This window comes from Papio anubis, chromosome 17 (genome assembly GCF_008728515.1).
Source record: "Papio anubis isolate 15944 chromosome 17, Panubis1.0, whole genome shotgun sequence".
NCBI lineage: Eukaryota > Metazoa > Chordata > Mammalia > Primates > Cercopithecidae > Papio > Papio anubis.
In genome coordinates this window covers 24,677,225-24,695,680 of record NC_044992.1, presented here as the reverse complement: position 1 = coordinate 24,695,680, position 18,456 = coordinate 24,677,225, and the positions used below count along the sequence as shown (strand labels likewise).

Sequence of the window (18,456 nt, the reverse complement as noted above, 5' to 3'; positions counted from 1 at the left end):
CCTCCCGAGCAGCTGGGATGACAGGCACTCACCACCACGCCTCGCTAATTTTTTGTATTTTTAGTAGAGATGGGGTTTCACCGTGTTAGCCAAGATGGTCTCCATCTCCTCATCTCATGATCTGCCAGCCTCAGCCTCCCAAAGCGCTGGGATTACAGGTGTGACTCATGTTTTTTTTTTAATTGAGACAGGGTCTCACTCTGCCACCCAGGGTAGAGTGCAATAACATGATCATGGCTCACTGCAGCCTCAATCTCCCGACCGCAAGCCATTCTCCCACCTCAACCACCCAAGAAGCCAGGACTACAGGCGCATACCACTAGCCTGGCTAATTTTTGTATATTTTGTAAAGCCAGGGTCTCCCTATGTTGACCAGGCTGATCTCGAACTCCTGGACTCTGGCAATCCTCCCACCTTGGCCTCCGAAAGTGCTGGGATTACAGGTGTGAGCCGCCAGGCCCAACAAGGCTTTCTTTTTTGAAAAAGCAACTAAGGTTGGGCATGGTGGCACATGCCTGCAATTCCAGCACTTTGGGAGGCTGAGGCGGGCAGATCACCTGAGGTCGGGAGTTCAAGACCAGCCTGAGAAACATGGAGAAACCTCGTCTCTACTAAAAATAGAAAATTAGCCGGGCATGACAGCACATGCCTGTAATCCCAGCTACTCGGGAGGCTGAGGCAGGAGAATCACTTGAACCCAGGAGGCAGAGGTTGCAGTGAGCCGAGATCGCGCCATTAACTCTAGCCTGAGCAACAAGAGCAAAACTCCATCTTAAAAAATAAAAATAAAAAAGGCAACTAACATATGACCTGGTATTCATATGCAGAAATTTTTTAAAAAGCAACTAATAGACTGTATTCCAAATAAAACAGTTAATATGACCAAGCTATAAAAAGTCTGGTTATAGCCCTGTTGTAACTGTACATCCTAGAAATACATTAGAATGAAGTCTATTATTTTCCTGTCATCAGCATAGATTTACCGGGCACTTACCATGTGTGAGGCAACATAGAAGAAATTAGGAATACACAGACAAAACTCAAGAATTGGCATGAAATGTTACATCTGAATGCAGGGAAGAGAGGGAGAGCTAGTCCATGGGCAGATAGTTTAACTAGTTATAATACAGCATGGTGAGTGCACCATCAACATACAAAAAAATACAAAAGTACAGATCAGGAAAGAAACTATTTGTCTTGAAGGCATCAGCAAGCACATTCATTATTTATTTTATTTTATTTATTTTTATTTATTTATTATTTTGAGACAGAGTCTCACTCTGTCACCCAGGCTAGAATGCAATGGTGTGGTCTCCACTCACTGCAACCTCCGCTTCCCAGGTTCAAGTGGTTCTCCTGCCTCAGCCTCCCAAGTAGCTGGGACTACAGGCGTACAAGTGCCTGCCAACACACCCAGCTAATTTTTGTATTTTCAGTAGAGATGGGATTTCAGTATATTGGCCAGGCTGGTCTTGAACTCCTGACCTTGTGATCCACCCGCCTCAGCCTCCCAAAATGGTGGGATTACAGGCGTGAGCCACCATGCCCAGCCAATTTTTAATTTTTCTTTGAGAGTCTTGCTCTGTTGCCTATGCTGGAGTGCAGTGGCACAATCTAGGCTCACTGCAACCTCTGCCTCCCGGGTTCAAGTGATTCTCCTGACTCAGCCTCCTGAGTAGCTGGGATTACAGGCTCACGCCATCACGCCCGGCTAACGTTTGTATTTTTAGTAGAGACGGGGGTTTCACCATGTTCGTCAGGCTGGTCTCAAACTCCTGACCTCGTAATCCTCCTGCCTTGGCCACTCAAGTGCTGGGATTGCAGGCATGAGCCACTGTGCCCGGCCCATTATTTTATTTTTTTTGTTTTTTTTTTTCTTTTTATATATTCAACCAGAAGACTCTCGAATACAAGCACAGCTTTGAAGAGAAGGTGGTAAAATGTTCAGAATAGCCAAAAAGGGAAAACAACCCAAATGTCCATCAGGTGATGAATGGGATATTTGGCAACAGAAAGAAAAGAGATACTGAGGCTACAACATAAATCTTGAAAACACATCCTAAGTAATAAAAGCCAGACACAAAAAACCACGTGCTATATGATATCATTTATATGAAATGTCCAGAACAGGCAAATCTACAGAGACAGAAGCAGATTTGTAGTTAGTTGTGGCTGGTGGAATGAGGGGATTGGGGGGTGACAAGAAGAAAAGAATCTCTTTTTGGGGAAATTCGAAAATGTTCTAAAATTGACTATGGTAATGGATGCCCAACTCTGTCACTATACAAAAGTCACTGAATTGTACACTTTAAATGGTGAAATGCATGTATATGAATTATAGCTCAATTAAACTATTTTTTTAAAAAGACGAGGTACTGGCAATTAGCAGGATCTCAAAGTTTAAGTAGGAATTCCTCACATAGAAGAGAGTACCTGGAATGTATATTTCAAGCTGATAACAATAGAACGAATACTGTGAAAACTGCACCAGTGAGGGAGAAATGAACAATTCTGTGTGACTAGAGCAAAGAGTTGTTTTGAAGAAAGGGAAGAGGGCTGGTACTCTGGTAGGCCAAGGCAGGTGGATCAACTGAGGTCAGGAGTTTGAAACCAGGTTGGCCAATCATCGTAAAACCGTGTCTCTACCAAAAATACAAAACTGGCTGGGCGTGTGGGCGTGGTGGTACACACCTGTAATCTCAGCTACTCGGGAGGCTGAGGCAGGAGAATCGCTTGAACCCAGGAGGCAGAACTTGCAGTGAGCTGAGATCCAGCCATTGCACTCTCGCCTGGGCAACAAGAGCGAAACTCCATCTCAAAAAAAAACAAAGCGAAGAGGTAGTTCAGCCTATGAAAGATCTTGAGTGACTTAAGAAGGATTCAAACTGTATTCTGCAGACAAAAAATGCAGAAGGCTTTCAAAGTAAAACTGAAAATGACAGTGTCTCTACCACTTCAGCTATCACACAAACCTACTTTATAACTTTGTAACGGTTTCCTTCTCCCATTCCAAACAGCAAAATAGGAGAGAATTTATACCAACAGATATTTATAATACTTACTTCCGTTTCTGACAATTTCTTCCTTTCAGGAAGTGTCTGATGTCTAGAGGAGCGCCTTAAGGGTATCACTATTTCTTCAGTCACCTTTGACCTACTGATATGTAAAGCTTTTGCTTTTTCAATCAACTGTTTTGCTTTCGATATGTTTTTTGAAGCATTGCTTGCCTAGACAAAAAAATTGAAATATTAATTTACATCACAGGAAAATATAATATATTTAATAATAGAAAAAAATACAATCGCAAATCACATTAAATAATCAACAAATAGTTATTCAAATCTTACCAGGGACCTTAAATTGAAATGTGTCTAGTTATTATTAGTTTACCTTTATTTCTTACTTGAAATTATCCAGGTAAATATATTTACATGTGAGTAAAACACCCAAGAGGATGTCTGCAGTATAGACTTGGCAATCTATTTTTTAATTTTAGTCACCAAATTCAGGCAAAGTACTTTCCAAATCTGAACAGTTACCCAGCCTATCATATGCATGGTTCTAGGCTGCAGACCATAAAGAAAATAGTATTATAATACACAGACCTTGGCCTCAAGGCTTTTTTTTGGGTTTTTGTTTTGTTTTGTTTTGTTTTTTTTAATGGAGTCTAGCTCTGCCGCCAAGGCTAGAGTGCACTGGCACGATCTCAGCTCAGCGCAACGTCCGCTTCCCGGGTTCAAGCGATTCTCCTGCCTTAGCCTCCCAAGTAGCTGGGACTACAGGTGCACGCCACCACACCCAGCTAATTTTTGCATTTTTAGTAGAGATGGGGTTTCGCCACGTTGGCCAGGCTGGTCTCAAACTCCTGACCTCAGGTGATCTGCCTGCCTCAGCCTCCCAAAGTGCTGAGATTACAGGCGTGAGCCTCCACACCCAGCCTCAAGCTTCTTATATGTGATAAAGAAGAAAGAGGCCGGGCACAATGGCTCACGCCTCTAATCCCAGCACTTTGGGAGGCCAAGGTGGGTGGATCACCTGAGGTCAGGAGTTTGAGACCACCCTGGGCCAACATGGTGAAACCCCCATCTCTACTAAAAATAATAAAAATTAGCTGGGCTTGGTGGTGGGCCTCTGTAATCCCAATGACTTGGGAGGCTGAGGCAGGAAAATCGCTTGAACCTGGGAAGTGGAGGTTGCAGTGAGCCGAAATCGTACCACAGCACTCCAGCCTGGGCAACAAGAGGGAAACTCTGTCTCATAAAAAAAAAAAAAAGTAGACGGCTGGGCTCGGTGGCCCATGCCCATAATCCCAACACTTTGGGAGGCCAAGGCAGATGGATCACGAGGTCAGGAGATGGAGACCATCCTGGCTGACATGGTTAAACCCTGTCTCTACTAAAAAATACAAAAAATTAGCTGAGCATGGTGGCGGGGTGTCTGTAGTCCCAGCCACTCAGGAGCCTGAGGCAAGAGAATGGCATGAACCCGGGACAGAGATCCCGGGACAGAGATCCCGGGACAGAGATCGCGCCACAGAACTCTAGTCTGGGGAACAGAGTGACACTTCATCTCAAAAAAAAAAAAAGAAAGAGTACAAACAGGTATAGCGCAATTATACAGTATACTTTATTACTGTGTCTATCATTATGTATATACATCACACATACCTATATATAAACAGAGACAGATAGACCAAGAAGATCTATTACATAAAAAATACAACATAAGGCCAGGTGCAGTGGCTCATGCCTGTAATCCCAGCACTTTGGGAGGCCCAGGTGAGAAAATCACTTAAGCCCAGGAGTTCAGGACAAGCCTGGGCAATATAGCAAGACTCCGCCTCTATGAAAAATTTAAGAATTAGCCAGGCATGATGCCTGTAGTGCCAGCTACTTGGGAGTCTGAGGTGAGAGACTGGATTGCACCTGGGGAGTTGAGGTTGCAGTGAGCCATGATTATGGCACTGCACTCCAGCCTGGGCAACAGAGTAAGACTATCTCAAAAAATAACAAACAAAAAATACAACATAGTAGTTTAGAGTACAAAGAGTATTTCAGGCTGAATCCTTTGGAACAAGGTTGAAAAGGTATTATGATACGGAAAAAGAGCATTAGGTAAGAATAAAGTCTGACCTTTGGGCCTAGCACTGCCATTGGTATACAATGTGACCATGTGCATTTAAATATTATCTTCCAGAGAATGTGCTTTCCATATTGAGTTCAACAAGTTTTTACGTTGGAATTGAGCATACACACACAGAAAGAGGCAGAACAGTTTACATTATGTGATCCCTTTAAAAAAAGACGATATATCGGCCAGGCGTGGTGGCTCACACCTGTAATCCCAGCACTTTGGGAGGCCGAAGTGGGTGGATTACGAGGTCAGGAGATCGAGACCATGATGAAATTCCATCTCTACTAAAAATACAAAAAATTAGCTGGGCGGGGTGGCGGCGCCTGTAGTCCCAGCTACTTGGGAGGCTGAGGCAAGAGAATGGCGTGAACCCGGGAGGCGGAGCTTGCAGTGAGCCGAGATCACGCCACTGCACTCCAGCCTAGGCAACAGAGTAAGACTCTGTCTCAGAAAAAACACCCAAAAACCAAAAAAAAGAACAGATGATGTATCTATTTAAGCAGAGAAAAATGTCTGGAGAGAAAAAATCTAACTATTAAACTATTATCTGAAAGGATAAACAATTAGCTGTTATGAATATGGAGCTGTTAGGAGAACCAGTTTACTCTTATTCTCATAGAAACATGAAAAATCTGGCCAGGCACAGTGGCTCATGCCTGTAATACCAGCACTGTGGGAGGCCAAGGCTGGAGGATTGCTTGAGGCTAGAAGTTTGAGACCAGCCTGGGCCAAATAGCAAGACCCTCTCTCTACAAAAATAACAAATGAAAAGAAAAAAGAAACAAAAAAGAAAAATCTCACCCAGAAAATTACTAAGATTTTCTCCTAGAGCTAGTACACAAGCCTGGATAAGGCTTCAGAGAACAACAAGGGCCCTGTGGTAAGAGGTTCATTGACAGAGAATGAGATAAAATAATTGATCTAAGTAAGTTTGGATAAAGGTCCCAATTTGGATACATTTGAGACTTCTCTTGCTGGAAAATTTACCATTAAATCCCAATTTTAAGTAGTACGTGAGGCAAACCAAGGCATAATATCTCTAAAAAAAATTAAAGTTGAAGCTGTCCTCTAGAATTAAGAATAAAATATGTGGGACAAAGTTCACCACAGAGACTTAACCTTTAGCTGTGGTACAATCAGCTGGAATCTTGCATGTTTTCCAAAAGACTAAGGACCATATTTCTTTTTTTTTTTTTTTTTTTGGAGACGGAGTCTCGCTCTGTCGCCCAGACTGGAGTGCAGTGGCCGAATCTCAGCTCACTGCAAGCTCTGCCTCCCGGGTTTACGCTATTCTCCTGCCTCAGCCTCCCGAGTAGCTGGGACTACAGGCGCCAGCCACCTCGCCCGGCTAGTTTTTTGTATTTTTTTAGTAGAGACGGGGTTTCACCGTGTTAGCCAGGATGGTCTCGATCTCCTGACCTCGTGATCCGCCCGTCTCGGCCTCCCAAAGTGCTAGGATTACAGGCTTGAGCCACCGCGCCCGGCTCTTTTTTTTTTTTTTTGAGACGGAATCTCGCTTTGTCACCCAGGCTGGAGTGCAGTGGCGCAATCTCAGCTCACCGCAAGCTCCGCCTCCTGGGTTCATGCCATTCTCCTGCCTCAGCCTCCCGGGTAGCTGGGACTACAGGCGCCCACCAATACGCCCGGCTAATTTTTTTATTTTCAGTAGAGATGGGGTTTCACCGTGTTAGCCAGGATGGTCTCGATCTCCTGACCTGGTGATCCGCTTGCTTCGGCCTCCCAAAGTGCTGGGACTAAAGACCGTCTTTCCAACTGCTTATAGTTGTGTAACTCTAGGAAAGACACTTCCCAGAATCACAAATAAAAACACATGTTTCCTCATCCTATGAACTAACAGCAAGTTTCTTCATCTATAAAAAAGGGTTAAATAATATTTACTTTATGAGATAAATGATGTGAGTACTAAGCACACTGCCTAGAATGTGGTAAGATGCCAAAAAATGACAGCTACTAAATAGAAGCAAAGGAGATACCAATGTAGCAGTTGTTTTCACCCAAGGATTAATTCAGAGTCACCTTGGTGGCTTTTTTTGAAATATACATACCCCTATGGGGAGGCGGGAGGGGGGGAGGGATTGCATTCTGAGTTTTACCTGATGTAAATGACGAGTTGATGGGTGCTGATGAGTTGATGGGTGCAGCACACCAACATGGCACAAGTATACATATGTAACAAACCTGCACGTTATGCACATGTACCCTAGAACTTAAATAATAAAAAAAAAAGAAAAGAAAAGAAAAGAAATACACATACCCATACGTACTCCAATTCTGCCACGGTGGGGACGAGGAGCTTATTTTGCAGAAACAACTAAACCACTCTTGTATATCTTACCTCTCCCTTTAGAGCTGTAGTTTTTCAAGTGGAAATGATTATTTTCCCCTCCAGGGAATATTTAGCAATGTCTGGACACATTTTTGGTTGTCATTATACAGGAGTTAGTTGGGTGCTACTGGTATCTTATGGATAGAGGCCAGAGTGCTGCTAAACATCCTACAATGCACAGGACAGCCCTCCACAGCAAAGAGTTATCCAGCCAAAATGTCAATAATAGCAAGGTTGAGAAACTCTGCTTTTGAGTCTCTAATCTACAGAAATAGAGGAAAAATTCAATCATGACCTACAGGCAGTGTTACAGACTGAATATATCCTCTGAAAGTTCGTATGTTGGAATCAACCCACTATGTAATGGTATTAAGAGGTAGCGCCTTTAGGAGGTGATTTGGTCACGAGGGTGAAGCCCTCTCTCTACCTGTTCTCTACCATGTGAGAAAATAAGAAGACAGCCTCACCAGACACTGCATCAGCTGACGCCTTGATCCTGCATTTCTCAATCCCCGTAACTGTGAGAAATACATTTCTGTTGGTTAAGCCACTCAGTGTATGGTAATTTGTTACAGCAGCCCAAACTAAGATCGTCAGTGTTAGGGAAAATGATCACGATGTAAACTTACTAAGAAAGCTTTTTATAAATAGATTATACTCTGCCTTTATCAATTGCTTTCACCTCACAATAAGGTATCTTAATTAACTAGAGGAATGGGATAATAGTGAAAAACATCATAGAGTTGTAGTTAACCAATTTATAAAATACACGAATTTTATTATGGCTCATTACTTCCAATAGTAATGTGAGGTTTTTTTGTTTGTTTTTTAAGGAAACAGAATGGCACTTATAGGACTCTACTTTTTAAATTACCTTTTTAGTGTGAGAAATAAAATCTCCATCAGTTGCTTCAGATTTCTCAGATCTTTTGTTAGATTTTTTCTTAGATTTTTTGGGAGTACTAATTCTGGTGAATTTCATTCTGAAATAAAAATAAGGTATTCAGAAACATTTTCATGATTATAACATAAAGAATCTCAATTAAATATAGACAAAATAGAGCTTGTGCATCTGCATGTAATCCCAGCTACTCAGGACCCTAATATGGAAGGATTGCTTGACCCCAGGAGTTGGAGACCAGCCTGGGCAACACAGTGAGACCTTGTTTCCAGATAGACAGATAGAGATAGATAGATAGATAGATAGATAGATAGATAGATAGATAGATAGACAGACAGACAGATAGATAGAGATAGATAGATAGATAGATAGATAGATAGATAGATAGATAGTAGCTAAGAACCAACTAGGGCTCCAATTTCTGGAATGTTCTGAAACAGGAGAAAAAAAATAATTCCCATCAGTTTCAAACCACTGATTCAAAAGTAAGTCAAACTTGCCGGGTGCGGTGGCTCACACCTGTAAGCCCAATACTTTGGGAGGCTGAGTCAGGCAGATCACTTGAGGTCAGGAGTTCAAGACTGGCCTGACCAACATGGTAAAACCCCTTCTCTACTAAAAATACAAAAATGAGCCGGGCATGGTGGCACGCACCTGTAATCCCAGCTACTCAGGAGGCTGAGGCATGAGAATCACTTGAACCCAGAAGGTGGAGGTTGTCGTGAGCTAAGATCGTGCCACTACACTCCAGACTGGACAACAGAATGAGACTCCATCTCAAAATAAAATAAAACAAAACAAAATTAAATAAAATTAAATTAAAATTAAAACAAATTTTTAACTAAATGTGGCAAACAAAGAAGCATTTTTGAAGCTCTGTTCTTTTTCTTCAAGGCTGGGTGCGGTGGTCACAACTGTAATCCCAGCACTTTGGGAGGCCAGGAGGGTGGATTGAAGTCAGGGGTTCAAGACCAGCCTGGCCAACATGGTGAAACCCCATCTCTACCAAAAATACAAAAATTAGCTGGGTGTGGTGGCAGGTGCCTGTAGTCCCAGCTACTTGGGAGGCTGAGGCAGGAGAATTGATTGAACCTGGGAGGTGGAGGTTGCAGTGAACCGAGATCGCCCCACTGCACTCCAGCCTGGGTGACACAGCAAGAAAAAAAAAAAAAAGAAATCCTGTTATTTTTCTTATTAACAGCTGTGTTCTAGGGAAAAAAAATACCCTCCAATACTTGAAGCATTTTTGTCCCCAGCTAATAATACATGCAGAATACTAGAACGTTAGAACAAAAACAAACCTTACCTAATAGGGCTCTCTGAATCAAAGGGTATTGTTATTAATTCCGCTGTATATAAACTATGCTTTTCTGATAAGTTGGCTGCTTTTGGAGTGGAAGCCTTTAGTGGACTACTATCTTGTACATCTTCAGAATCAATACCTCTAATGGTTTCTGCAGTAGGTGTGCTGCTAATTCTTCCAGATCTTCTGGTTGACTTGGGCGTGGAAACATTTAGCAACCTGTCTTCAGATTCAGCTTCAGAATGTGTAAGCTTAATATCTTTAACCGGTATGCTGGTTTTTCTTGATGATTTATTATTGTTACACAGAGAGGAAACCTTTAGAAGGTCATCATTTGCTCTATCTTCACAAACAAGACTTTCATTGTTAAATAAAGTGCTGCTTTTGAAAAATTCTGCTTTCCTTTGTCTTAAACTCATTCTATTTTGATACTGTTTCTCTTTTAAGAAAAAGGTTGTTTCTTTCTTTTGAGTGTTTCCCTCTCTGTTTTTGCCTGGAATAGCCCCAGTATCTAATGTTTTCTTATTCTTCTTATTTAGCTTTTTATTTTTCTCCTTCGGAAAACTGCCTTTATCAGTGTGTGCCTGTGAATTGCCATTTTTTGAAACCATTTGGATACCAGGATTTTCCATGATTTTTTTAGAATTATCATCTCTTCCTTCTTCATGTAGAGATTTTTCATTAAGGTCTTTCTGCTTATCAGAAGACTTTTTAACTCCATTTTTAAGTGCATCTGATGCTGGCTGCCTAAATGCTTTCATAAACTGCTGTCTTTCTTCTAGAGTGCATTTTGGTTTCACAGCTTCAGAACTTCCAGCTTCCAAAACAGCCAATTCTAATTCTTCCTCCTGTATAACAACATTAGATTTTCTTTTCTGAACTGTCTGTTCATTCTCAGGATCAGATAAACTATTTTCCATTTCAAATTGCTTTTGTTTCAAGAAAATTCGGGGTATTTTCCCTGTCTTTTTGAGTGGAATAGGATGAACCTGTGCAAGAACAGTAACTGTCTTAAAGCGTACCTGCTGGGAAATTTCAGAGTTTTCTGATTCACTTACATAACCACTTTTGACTATTTCTTCAACAGTTTCAGAAGGAACACAAATTGACATTGTAGAGTCTGGTATCTCTTCCACTTTATTTTCCTTGTGACTTCTTAAAAATTCCTCATATGAGACAGTTATTGTACTATCATTCAACTGGGCTGCTTCAGTTACATTATCTCTAGAGTAGCTTGTAGTATTCTCCATCTGTTTACTATCTTTACCATCTTTTTTAAGCAAATTTAGTTCCTCTGCCAAGGGTAAGCTTTCAGATAGATCTACTAGATCTCTGCACTTCCTTTTTCTCAACTTTTTGAAGTCATTTTTTGTGGTCCCTTGTTTAGGATTTACTTTTTTAGAATTTTGCAGGGAGGTCATAGTATTTGGTTGACTTTTTGTATCTTTAATGTTTTCTGCAAGTACCTCTACTTGTTTCTTGTAAAGTAAAACAGAAGTACTACTTTCCACAAAAGCAGTATTTAAACTACAGTCTTCTTTGCTATCATCGCTACTAATTTCAATTGGAGCTTCATTTTCAGTTTTAATACTATTTAGTTGATGAGATAAATTAACCCTCCTTCTTTTTTTCTTAAATTCTACATTTGAGAACATTTCCAAAGGTGTCATACAGTCTTTGTTGCTGTCAACAGGTACTGATTCAGATGACTTTATCTTGCACTCTTTCCCTAATTGCGTCTTCTCATTTGTGGGTGAGGTCTTTCTAAAATAATCCAGAATATTACTAGGTTTTGGTGGAGCAAAAACCCTGTCTCTAGTCTTCCCTAGTGGTGATAAATATTTTGTAATTGTTTTGCAGGAAGATCTGTCATCATCTTTCCTTCGCTTTTTGCATGGCTAGCAATTTAAAAGGAAAAAAAGGCACTTATTTCAAGCAAGATAATACAAAATATAAATTTTTTTTTTTTTTTTTTTTGAGACTGAGTCTGGCTCTGTCGCCCAGGCTGGAGTGCGGTGGCCGGATCTCAGCTCACTGCAAGCTCCGCCTCCCGGGTTCACGCCATTCTCCTGCCTCAGCCTCCCGAGTAGCTGGGACCACAGGCGCCCGCCACTTCGCCCGGCTAGTTTTTTTTTTTGTATTTTTTAGTAGAGACGGGGTTTCACCGTGTTAGCCAGGATGGTCTCGATCTCCTGACCTCGTGATCCGCCCGTCTCGGCCTCCCAAAGTGCTGGGATTACAGGCTTGAGCCACCGCGCCCGGCCTACAAAATATAAATTTTAAACATGGATCTAATGGTTTACGTAATAGGATTAAAAAAAGGAAGCCTTCTTTAGGTGAAAAACGTGATATATTAGAAAGAAAACAAGCTTTAAAGTTAAACTTGGCCAGGCGTGGTGGCTCACACCTGTAATCCCAGTACTTCGGGAGGCCAAGGCAGGTGAATCACTTGAGGTCAGGAATTTGAGACCAGCCTGGCCAACGTGGTGAAACCTCATCTCTACTAAAAATACAAAAAATTAGCTGAGCGTAGTGGCTCAGCTATTTGGGAGGCTGAGGCAGAAGAATCACTGAACTTGCCAGGCAGAGGTTGCAATGAGCCGAGATCGTGCCACTGCTCTCCAGACTGGGTGACAGAGCAAGACCTTGTCTCAAAAAAAAAAAAAAAAAAGAAAGAAAGAAAAAGAAATCATACGTGTATTAGAAAACGCCATTGAATTATTATTTATAAAACTGCAATTGTGGCCGGGCGCGGTGGCTCAAGCCTGTAATCCCAGCACTTTGGGAGGCCGAGACGGGCGGATCACGAGGTCAGGAGATCGAGACCATCCTGGCTAACACGGTGAAACCCCGTCTCTACTAAAAAATACAAAAAACTAGCCGGACGAGGTGGCGGGCGCCTGTAGTCCCAGCTACTCGGGAGGCTGAGGCAGGAGAATGGCGCAAACTCGGGAGGCGGAGCTTGCAGTGAGCTGAGATCTGGCCACTGCACTCCAGCCTGGGCGACAGAGCGAGACTCCCTCTCAAAATAATAATAATAATAATAATAATAATAAATAAAACTGCAATTGTATCAAACGCAACATACATAGGCTCCGGAGTCAGGCAAATCTAAGTTAAATGCTGGCTCTGACATTTACTGGTGTAAAATGTTAAGCAAATTACTTTTAACTTTTCCATTTACTTTTTCAAAAAATTTAACTTACTTTTAGCTACTTTTTACCTTCTTTCATTTGTAGAATACAGATAATAGACCATAGGGTTGCTATTAAGCAAAATAATGTGCATAAGGTTTTTACCCTTACCATACTAAATGGTAAGTATCGTTATTATGAAATAGGGTTTCTTAGCATTAGGGCACCAAAACCAGAAACTGTAACGGAAAGATTGATAAAACAGACCACATAAAAATCAAGAACTGTGTACATCAAGTACCAGAAGACAAGCTGAGTAACTAACTGCCTTGATTTAGCAAAGGAATATCAGCATAACAACGAAGTAGACCAAAAAAAGTGGCATTCCAAGCACAGATGGATGTATGAACTAGTTGAACTTGAAGATCTTTTTCAGAGCTAAAGTTCAGTGATTCCATATCACGAACCCAGAACTTGACCCTGGGATCCTCTGTGACATGCCAGAAGCACAAAACATCACGTTCCACCAACATTTCGGGATCTGGGAACTGGCCGTGTTATCTTAAGTCCCCAATTTACTGTGCCCCGCAAATATCTCACAATCCAAATGTTTATCGGGACTTGTCACGACTCTAAAAAACGACACGCTCTGGCAACCGCTGCACAAAATGTGTCACAGCTGTGGGTCCTCACAATGTCCCACCTTTCCCCTTACAGAGGGAAAGTCAGGATCACCTCCCCCCAGACCCACCTCCCAATCCCCCAAAAGACAGAGGAAGGAACTCAACAGATCCTCGACTCAACCTCACCTCAATCTCGTAGTCCTTCACGGGAGGGGGAGCAGCTGCAGCCGCCATGGCCAGGACCCCCACCATACTCCCCGTTTCCCGGAATCCCGTCTCCTAGGACCTTACGCGGTCCAGCCCGGTCTGCCTGGAGGCCATGGAGGCTGGCCCGCTCCAGTAGGAGCAAGTTTCTGGGATTCTGCAAGTTTCTGGGAATCCGTTTAGGATTCCCCCGCGCCCACCGACAGGGAGCCGGAGCGGAGGCTGGGCCCAGATCAGCCGAGTCGAACACGGAAAGAGGCAATGAGAAAGCGCGGGCAGCGAGATCCCTGAGGCACGGCCAGTGTATGTAGGGTGCCCTCGAAACCGGCGCTCCAGGCTGAGCGCTCGGGACCGGGACCCGGCCTGGGCGGGGAAAGCAAGCGGAACGCAGATCGGACCACAGAGCTTCGGAGGGAATTCTTGTCAATTGGGTTTTCGCGCCGTCCTGAGCGCAAGGGGCGGAGTTTACGGCTGTGTCTGGAGGCTGCGCGGACGGTGAGCCGAGAGGGCCAAAATAACTCCCTTGGCGAACTCGCGGGGGGCGGAACCATCGCATGGTGGAATTGAAAGCCAACCCGGGAATTTGGAAATTTGAACTTCTGTACTATCAGTTTCACCGTTGAGGACGTGATTTCACTAAGTCACCTAGTCAGTTGTTGACAGAATTAAAATTTAGACTCTTAACGCCCTAGGCTAGTCCCTCTTTAAAGAGGAAAATGCAGAAAAAGGAAATAATTTACATTGTTACCATGCACAATAAAATGCTAATATTTGGTCGAGCCTTCTACCTCAATATACGTCCACTCAGGATCCGAAATTCGACTTTTATACCTGTAAAAGTCGAAGTACCTATTCGACTAAGGAGGCATTTCTTCTGTGGATTTCGTCCTCTGGAACAGCCGAGAAAGGCAGTCATTGCTTCATCTGGTTGGCCTGTGTTCAGTCCTCGCAGGGTGCCAGTAATTTTCTGGTTTCTAATCTCATGCACCATTTGCATTGTTTTCATGGGTTTGGTTAGCCTTTACTTTTTCTTTTTTCTTTTCTTTTTTTTTCCATTGTCCCAGGTTTACTGAAAATATTACAGCATTACAGAAAGACTCAAACAGCTCCCCGAGGCGTTTTGAAATTCATCCCAAATGTAGGCTGGGTGACCTACAGGTTGGACAGACTGCCGAAGTCCAAAATCTTCTGCATTTCCTTAGTGTCAGGGTTCTACTTCAATGATCTCCCGATCCAGAGCTGAGACCTCGGGAACACAATTGTCTCTCCTTTCTCTCTCCTCCTCCTGCAGCTTGATGGAGATACCTCTCTCTCACTGGCCCCCTCTGAATCTGCTTTATCAGATGCGTGACATAGCCTGCTATCTTGTTGCGGGGCTTCTTGCTGAGAATAATGGCGATCTCCTCACACACGCGCTTGTGCGTATGGAAGTCTTTGCCCAGGCGAATGTAGTACTTTTCTATAATGACCCGGGCCGCCTTCTTTACTTCAAATTTTTGATGCGAACGCGCCCCATGTTGGCGGGACCTTGGTAAAATAGCTCTTTTTCTTTTTTTTTTTTTTTACGTTAAAGTTGCAATTATATTAAATATAGCCTGTTACATTTGTTTGCGTGTATCGTTTTTGTTCTTTGTTTGAGACGGAGTCTCCCTCTGTTGCCAAGGCTGAAGTGCAGTGGCACGATCTCCGATCACTGCAATCTCTGCCTCCGGGTTCAAGCTATTCTCCTGCCTCAGCCTCCCGAGTAGCTGGGACTACAGGCACGTGCCACCACGTGGGGCTAATTTTTGTATTGTAGTAGAGAGGGGGTTTCGCCATGTTGGCCAGGCTGGTCTCAAACTCCTGACCTCTCAACTCCTGACCGCTCAACTCAGCTTCCCAAAGTGCTGGGATAACAGGCGTGAGCCACTGCGCCCGGCACCGCCCTCCACCAGCAATTTGCTGGGCTTTTTTTTTTTTTTTTTTTTGAGATGGAGTCTGGCTCTGTCACCCAGGCTGGAGTGCAGTGGCACAATCTCGGCTCACTGCAACCTCCACCTCCCTGGTTCAAGCAATTCTGCCTCAGCCTCCCAAGTAGCTGGGAATACAGGTGTGTACCACCACGTCCAGCTAATTGTATTTTTAGTAGAGACAGGGTTTTGCCATCTTGGCCAGGCTGGTCTGGAACTCCTGGCCTCAGGTAATCCACCCTCCTGGGCCTCCCAAAGTGCTGAGATTACAGGGGTGAGCCACTATGCCCAGCCAATTTGCTTTTTTCATTCAACATGATTTTTGGGTTTTATTTGGTTTTTTGTTTTGTTTTGTTTTGTTTTGTTTTGAGATGGAGTCTGGCTCTGTTGCCCAGGCTGGAGTGCAATGGCTCAATCTTGGCTCACTGCAACCTCCACCTCTCTGGTTCAAGTGATTCTCCTGCCTCAACCTCCTGAATAGCTGGGATTACAGGCTCGCACCACCATGCCTGGCTAATTTTTTTGTGTTTTTAGTAGAGACGGGTCACCATGTTGGTCAGGCTGGTCTTGAACTCCTGATCTGGATATCCACCCATCTCAGCCTCCCACAGTGCTGGGATTACAGGGGTGAGCCACCACACCCCGCCTCACTTTTTTTCAAAAGCCATTCATGATACATATAGATCTGATTCATTCCCTTTCTTTCCTGAGCATTCTATCTATGCAACACATTTTATTTATTCATTTCCTTATTATTATTATTTTTGTTGTTGTTGTTTTGTTTTTGTGTTTGAGACAGGGTCTCACTCTGTCACCAACCTGGAGTGCAGTGGCATGATCTCTGCTCACTGCAGCCTCAAACTTCCGGGCTCAAGCAGTCCTACCACTTCAGCCTCCCAAGTAGCTGGGACTACAGGAGCATGCTACCATGCCCGGCTAATTTTTTGTATTTGTAGAGAAGGGGTTTTGCCATATTGCCCGGGTTGTATTATTATTATTTTTTTGAGACAGGGTCTCACTCTGTCACCCAGGCTGGAGTGCAGTGATGCGATCACTGCTCACTGCAGCCTCCACATCCCTGGCTCAAGAGATCCTCCCACCTCAACCTCCCAATTTGCTGGGACCACAGGTTTGCCATCATGCCCAGCTAATTTTTGTATTTTCTGTAGAGACAGGGTTTTGCCATGTTGCCCAGGCTGGTCTGGAACTCCTCGGCTCAAGCAATCCTCCTACCTCAGCTTCTTGAGATTACAGGTGTGAGCCACCATGCCCTGCCCATAAGGTTTTATTACATATAGTCACAACTATTGTGACAGATACCTTCTGGTCTGGCAAGCCCAAGCCCAGCTTATTCACTACCGTCCTTAAAGACAACACTTGCCAACACCCTTCTTGGACTTGTGCCAGAATTGCTGTTCTGCTGGTCATCTCGTGGGACTCTCTCTTGGATCCCTCATTAGTCCACAAGCTTCTGGGTGGTGACACCTGGGTTTTGTTGTTTTTTGGTTGTGGTTTTTTTTTTTTTTTTTTTTTGAGACAGAGTCTCTCTCTGTCGCCCAGGCTGGAGTGCAGTGGCCAGATCTCAGCTCACTGCAAGCTCCGCCTCCCGGGTTTACGCCATTCTCCTGCCTCAACCTCCCGAGTAGCTGGGACTACAGGCGCCCGCCACCACGTCCGGCTAATTTTTTAGTAGAGACGGGGTTTCACCACGCTAGCCAGGATGGTCTCAATCTCCTGACCTCGTGTTCCGCCCGCCTCGGCCTCCCAAAGTGCTGGGATTACAGGCGTGAGCCACTGCGCCCAGCCTGCTGTTGTTTTTTGAGGCCAAGTCTCGCTTTGTTGCCCAGGTTGGAGTGCAGTGGCACAATATTGGCTCACTGCAACCTCTGCTTCCCGGTTTAAGCAATTCTCCTGCCTCAGCCCTCCAGTAGCTGGGATTACAGGCGCCCACCACCACACCCGGCTAATTTTTGTATTTTTAGTAGAGATGACGTTTCACCAGGTTGGCCATGGCTGGTCTTGAACTTCTGACCTCAATGATCCAGCCGTCTCAGCCTCCCAAAGTGCTGGGATTACAGGCGTGACCCACCGCGCCCTGCTGACATCTGGGTCTTAGTAACCTGCCCTAAGGCGTGCTCTGCTCTTAAGGAGCAGAGCTCAGAGCTCTGGCACCAGATCTGGGCTCAAATCCTGCGGCTTGGAAAAGTCGATTCGCTACTTCAAAAATTTTTTAAATTAAAAAAAAAAAAAGGATTTTTTATTTAGAGACAGGGTTTCGCTCTGTCGCCCAGGCTGGAGTGCAGTGGCTCCATCACAGCTCACTGCAGCCTCGACCCCTGGGCTCAAGCGATCCTCCCAACTCAGCCTCCCGAGTAGCTAGCTGGGACCACAGGCGCGCTCCACTACGTGTTGCTAGTAGTGGCAGTAGTAGTAATAGCAGTAGTATTTTTGGTAAGACAGGGTTTCGCCGTGTTGCCCAGGGTAGTCTCGAACTCCAAGGCTCAAGGGATCCGCCCGCCTTGGCCTCCCAAAGTTCTGGGACTGCAGGCGTGAACCACTGGGCCGGGCCGATTCCCACCTTTATCTCCCAATTTCCTCGTCTGAGCAATGGAGATACAGGTAGGGCTGAACGTCAGGCAAGAATGCGATGAGCTGTGAGAAGCACTTGGCGAGGTGCTGGTTATCAATCTTGCCAGGCCTCAGCACGTTTACCAAGGAGGCCCAGCCAGCCGCGCTGTGCCGCAGCACGGAAGAGGCGGGGTGAACCGCGGGGCGGGCGGCGCTGGGACCCAGACGCCACCCGTGCGAGGCGCCGCAGCGCGCCCGTCAATCAAGGTCGTCGTGGGGCGTCGTGGGGCGTGG

The 18,456-nt window shown here is 44.4% G+C and overlaps 1 protein-coding gene across 2 annotated transcripts in view; it reads right to left on the bottom strand.

Annotated features, from left to right (window-relative positions):
• ATAD5 (ATPase family AAA domain containing 5) overlaps nt 1–14,132 on the bottom strand; it is a 91,215-nt gene extending 77,083 nt beyond the window's left edge. The window contains exons 1-4 of one of the 2 annotated variants that reach the window (XM_009190072.4): nt 13,628–14,132; nt 9,688–11,582; nt 8,355–8,463; nt 3,063–3,227 (exon numbers count right to left, since the gene is read on the bottom strand). In XM_009190072.4, coding sequence (XP_009188336.2) covers nt 3,063–3,227; nt 8,355–8,463; nt 9,688–11,582; nt 13,628–13,693 — 2,235 coding nt within the window. In that variant the 5' untranslated portion in view covers nt 13,694–14,132. The remainder of the gene's footprint in view (nt 1–3,062; nt 3,228–8,354; nt 8,464–9,687; nt 11,583–13,627) is intronic. The other variant, XM_003912574.5, reaches the window with a different exon arrangement.
• Nucleotides 14,133–18,456: the final 4,324 nt, after the last annotated feature.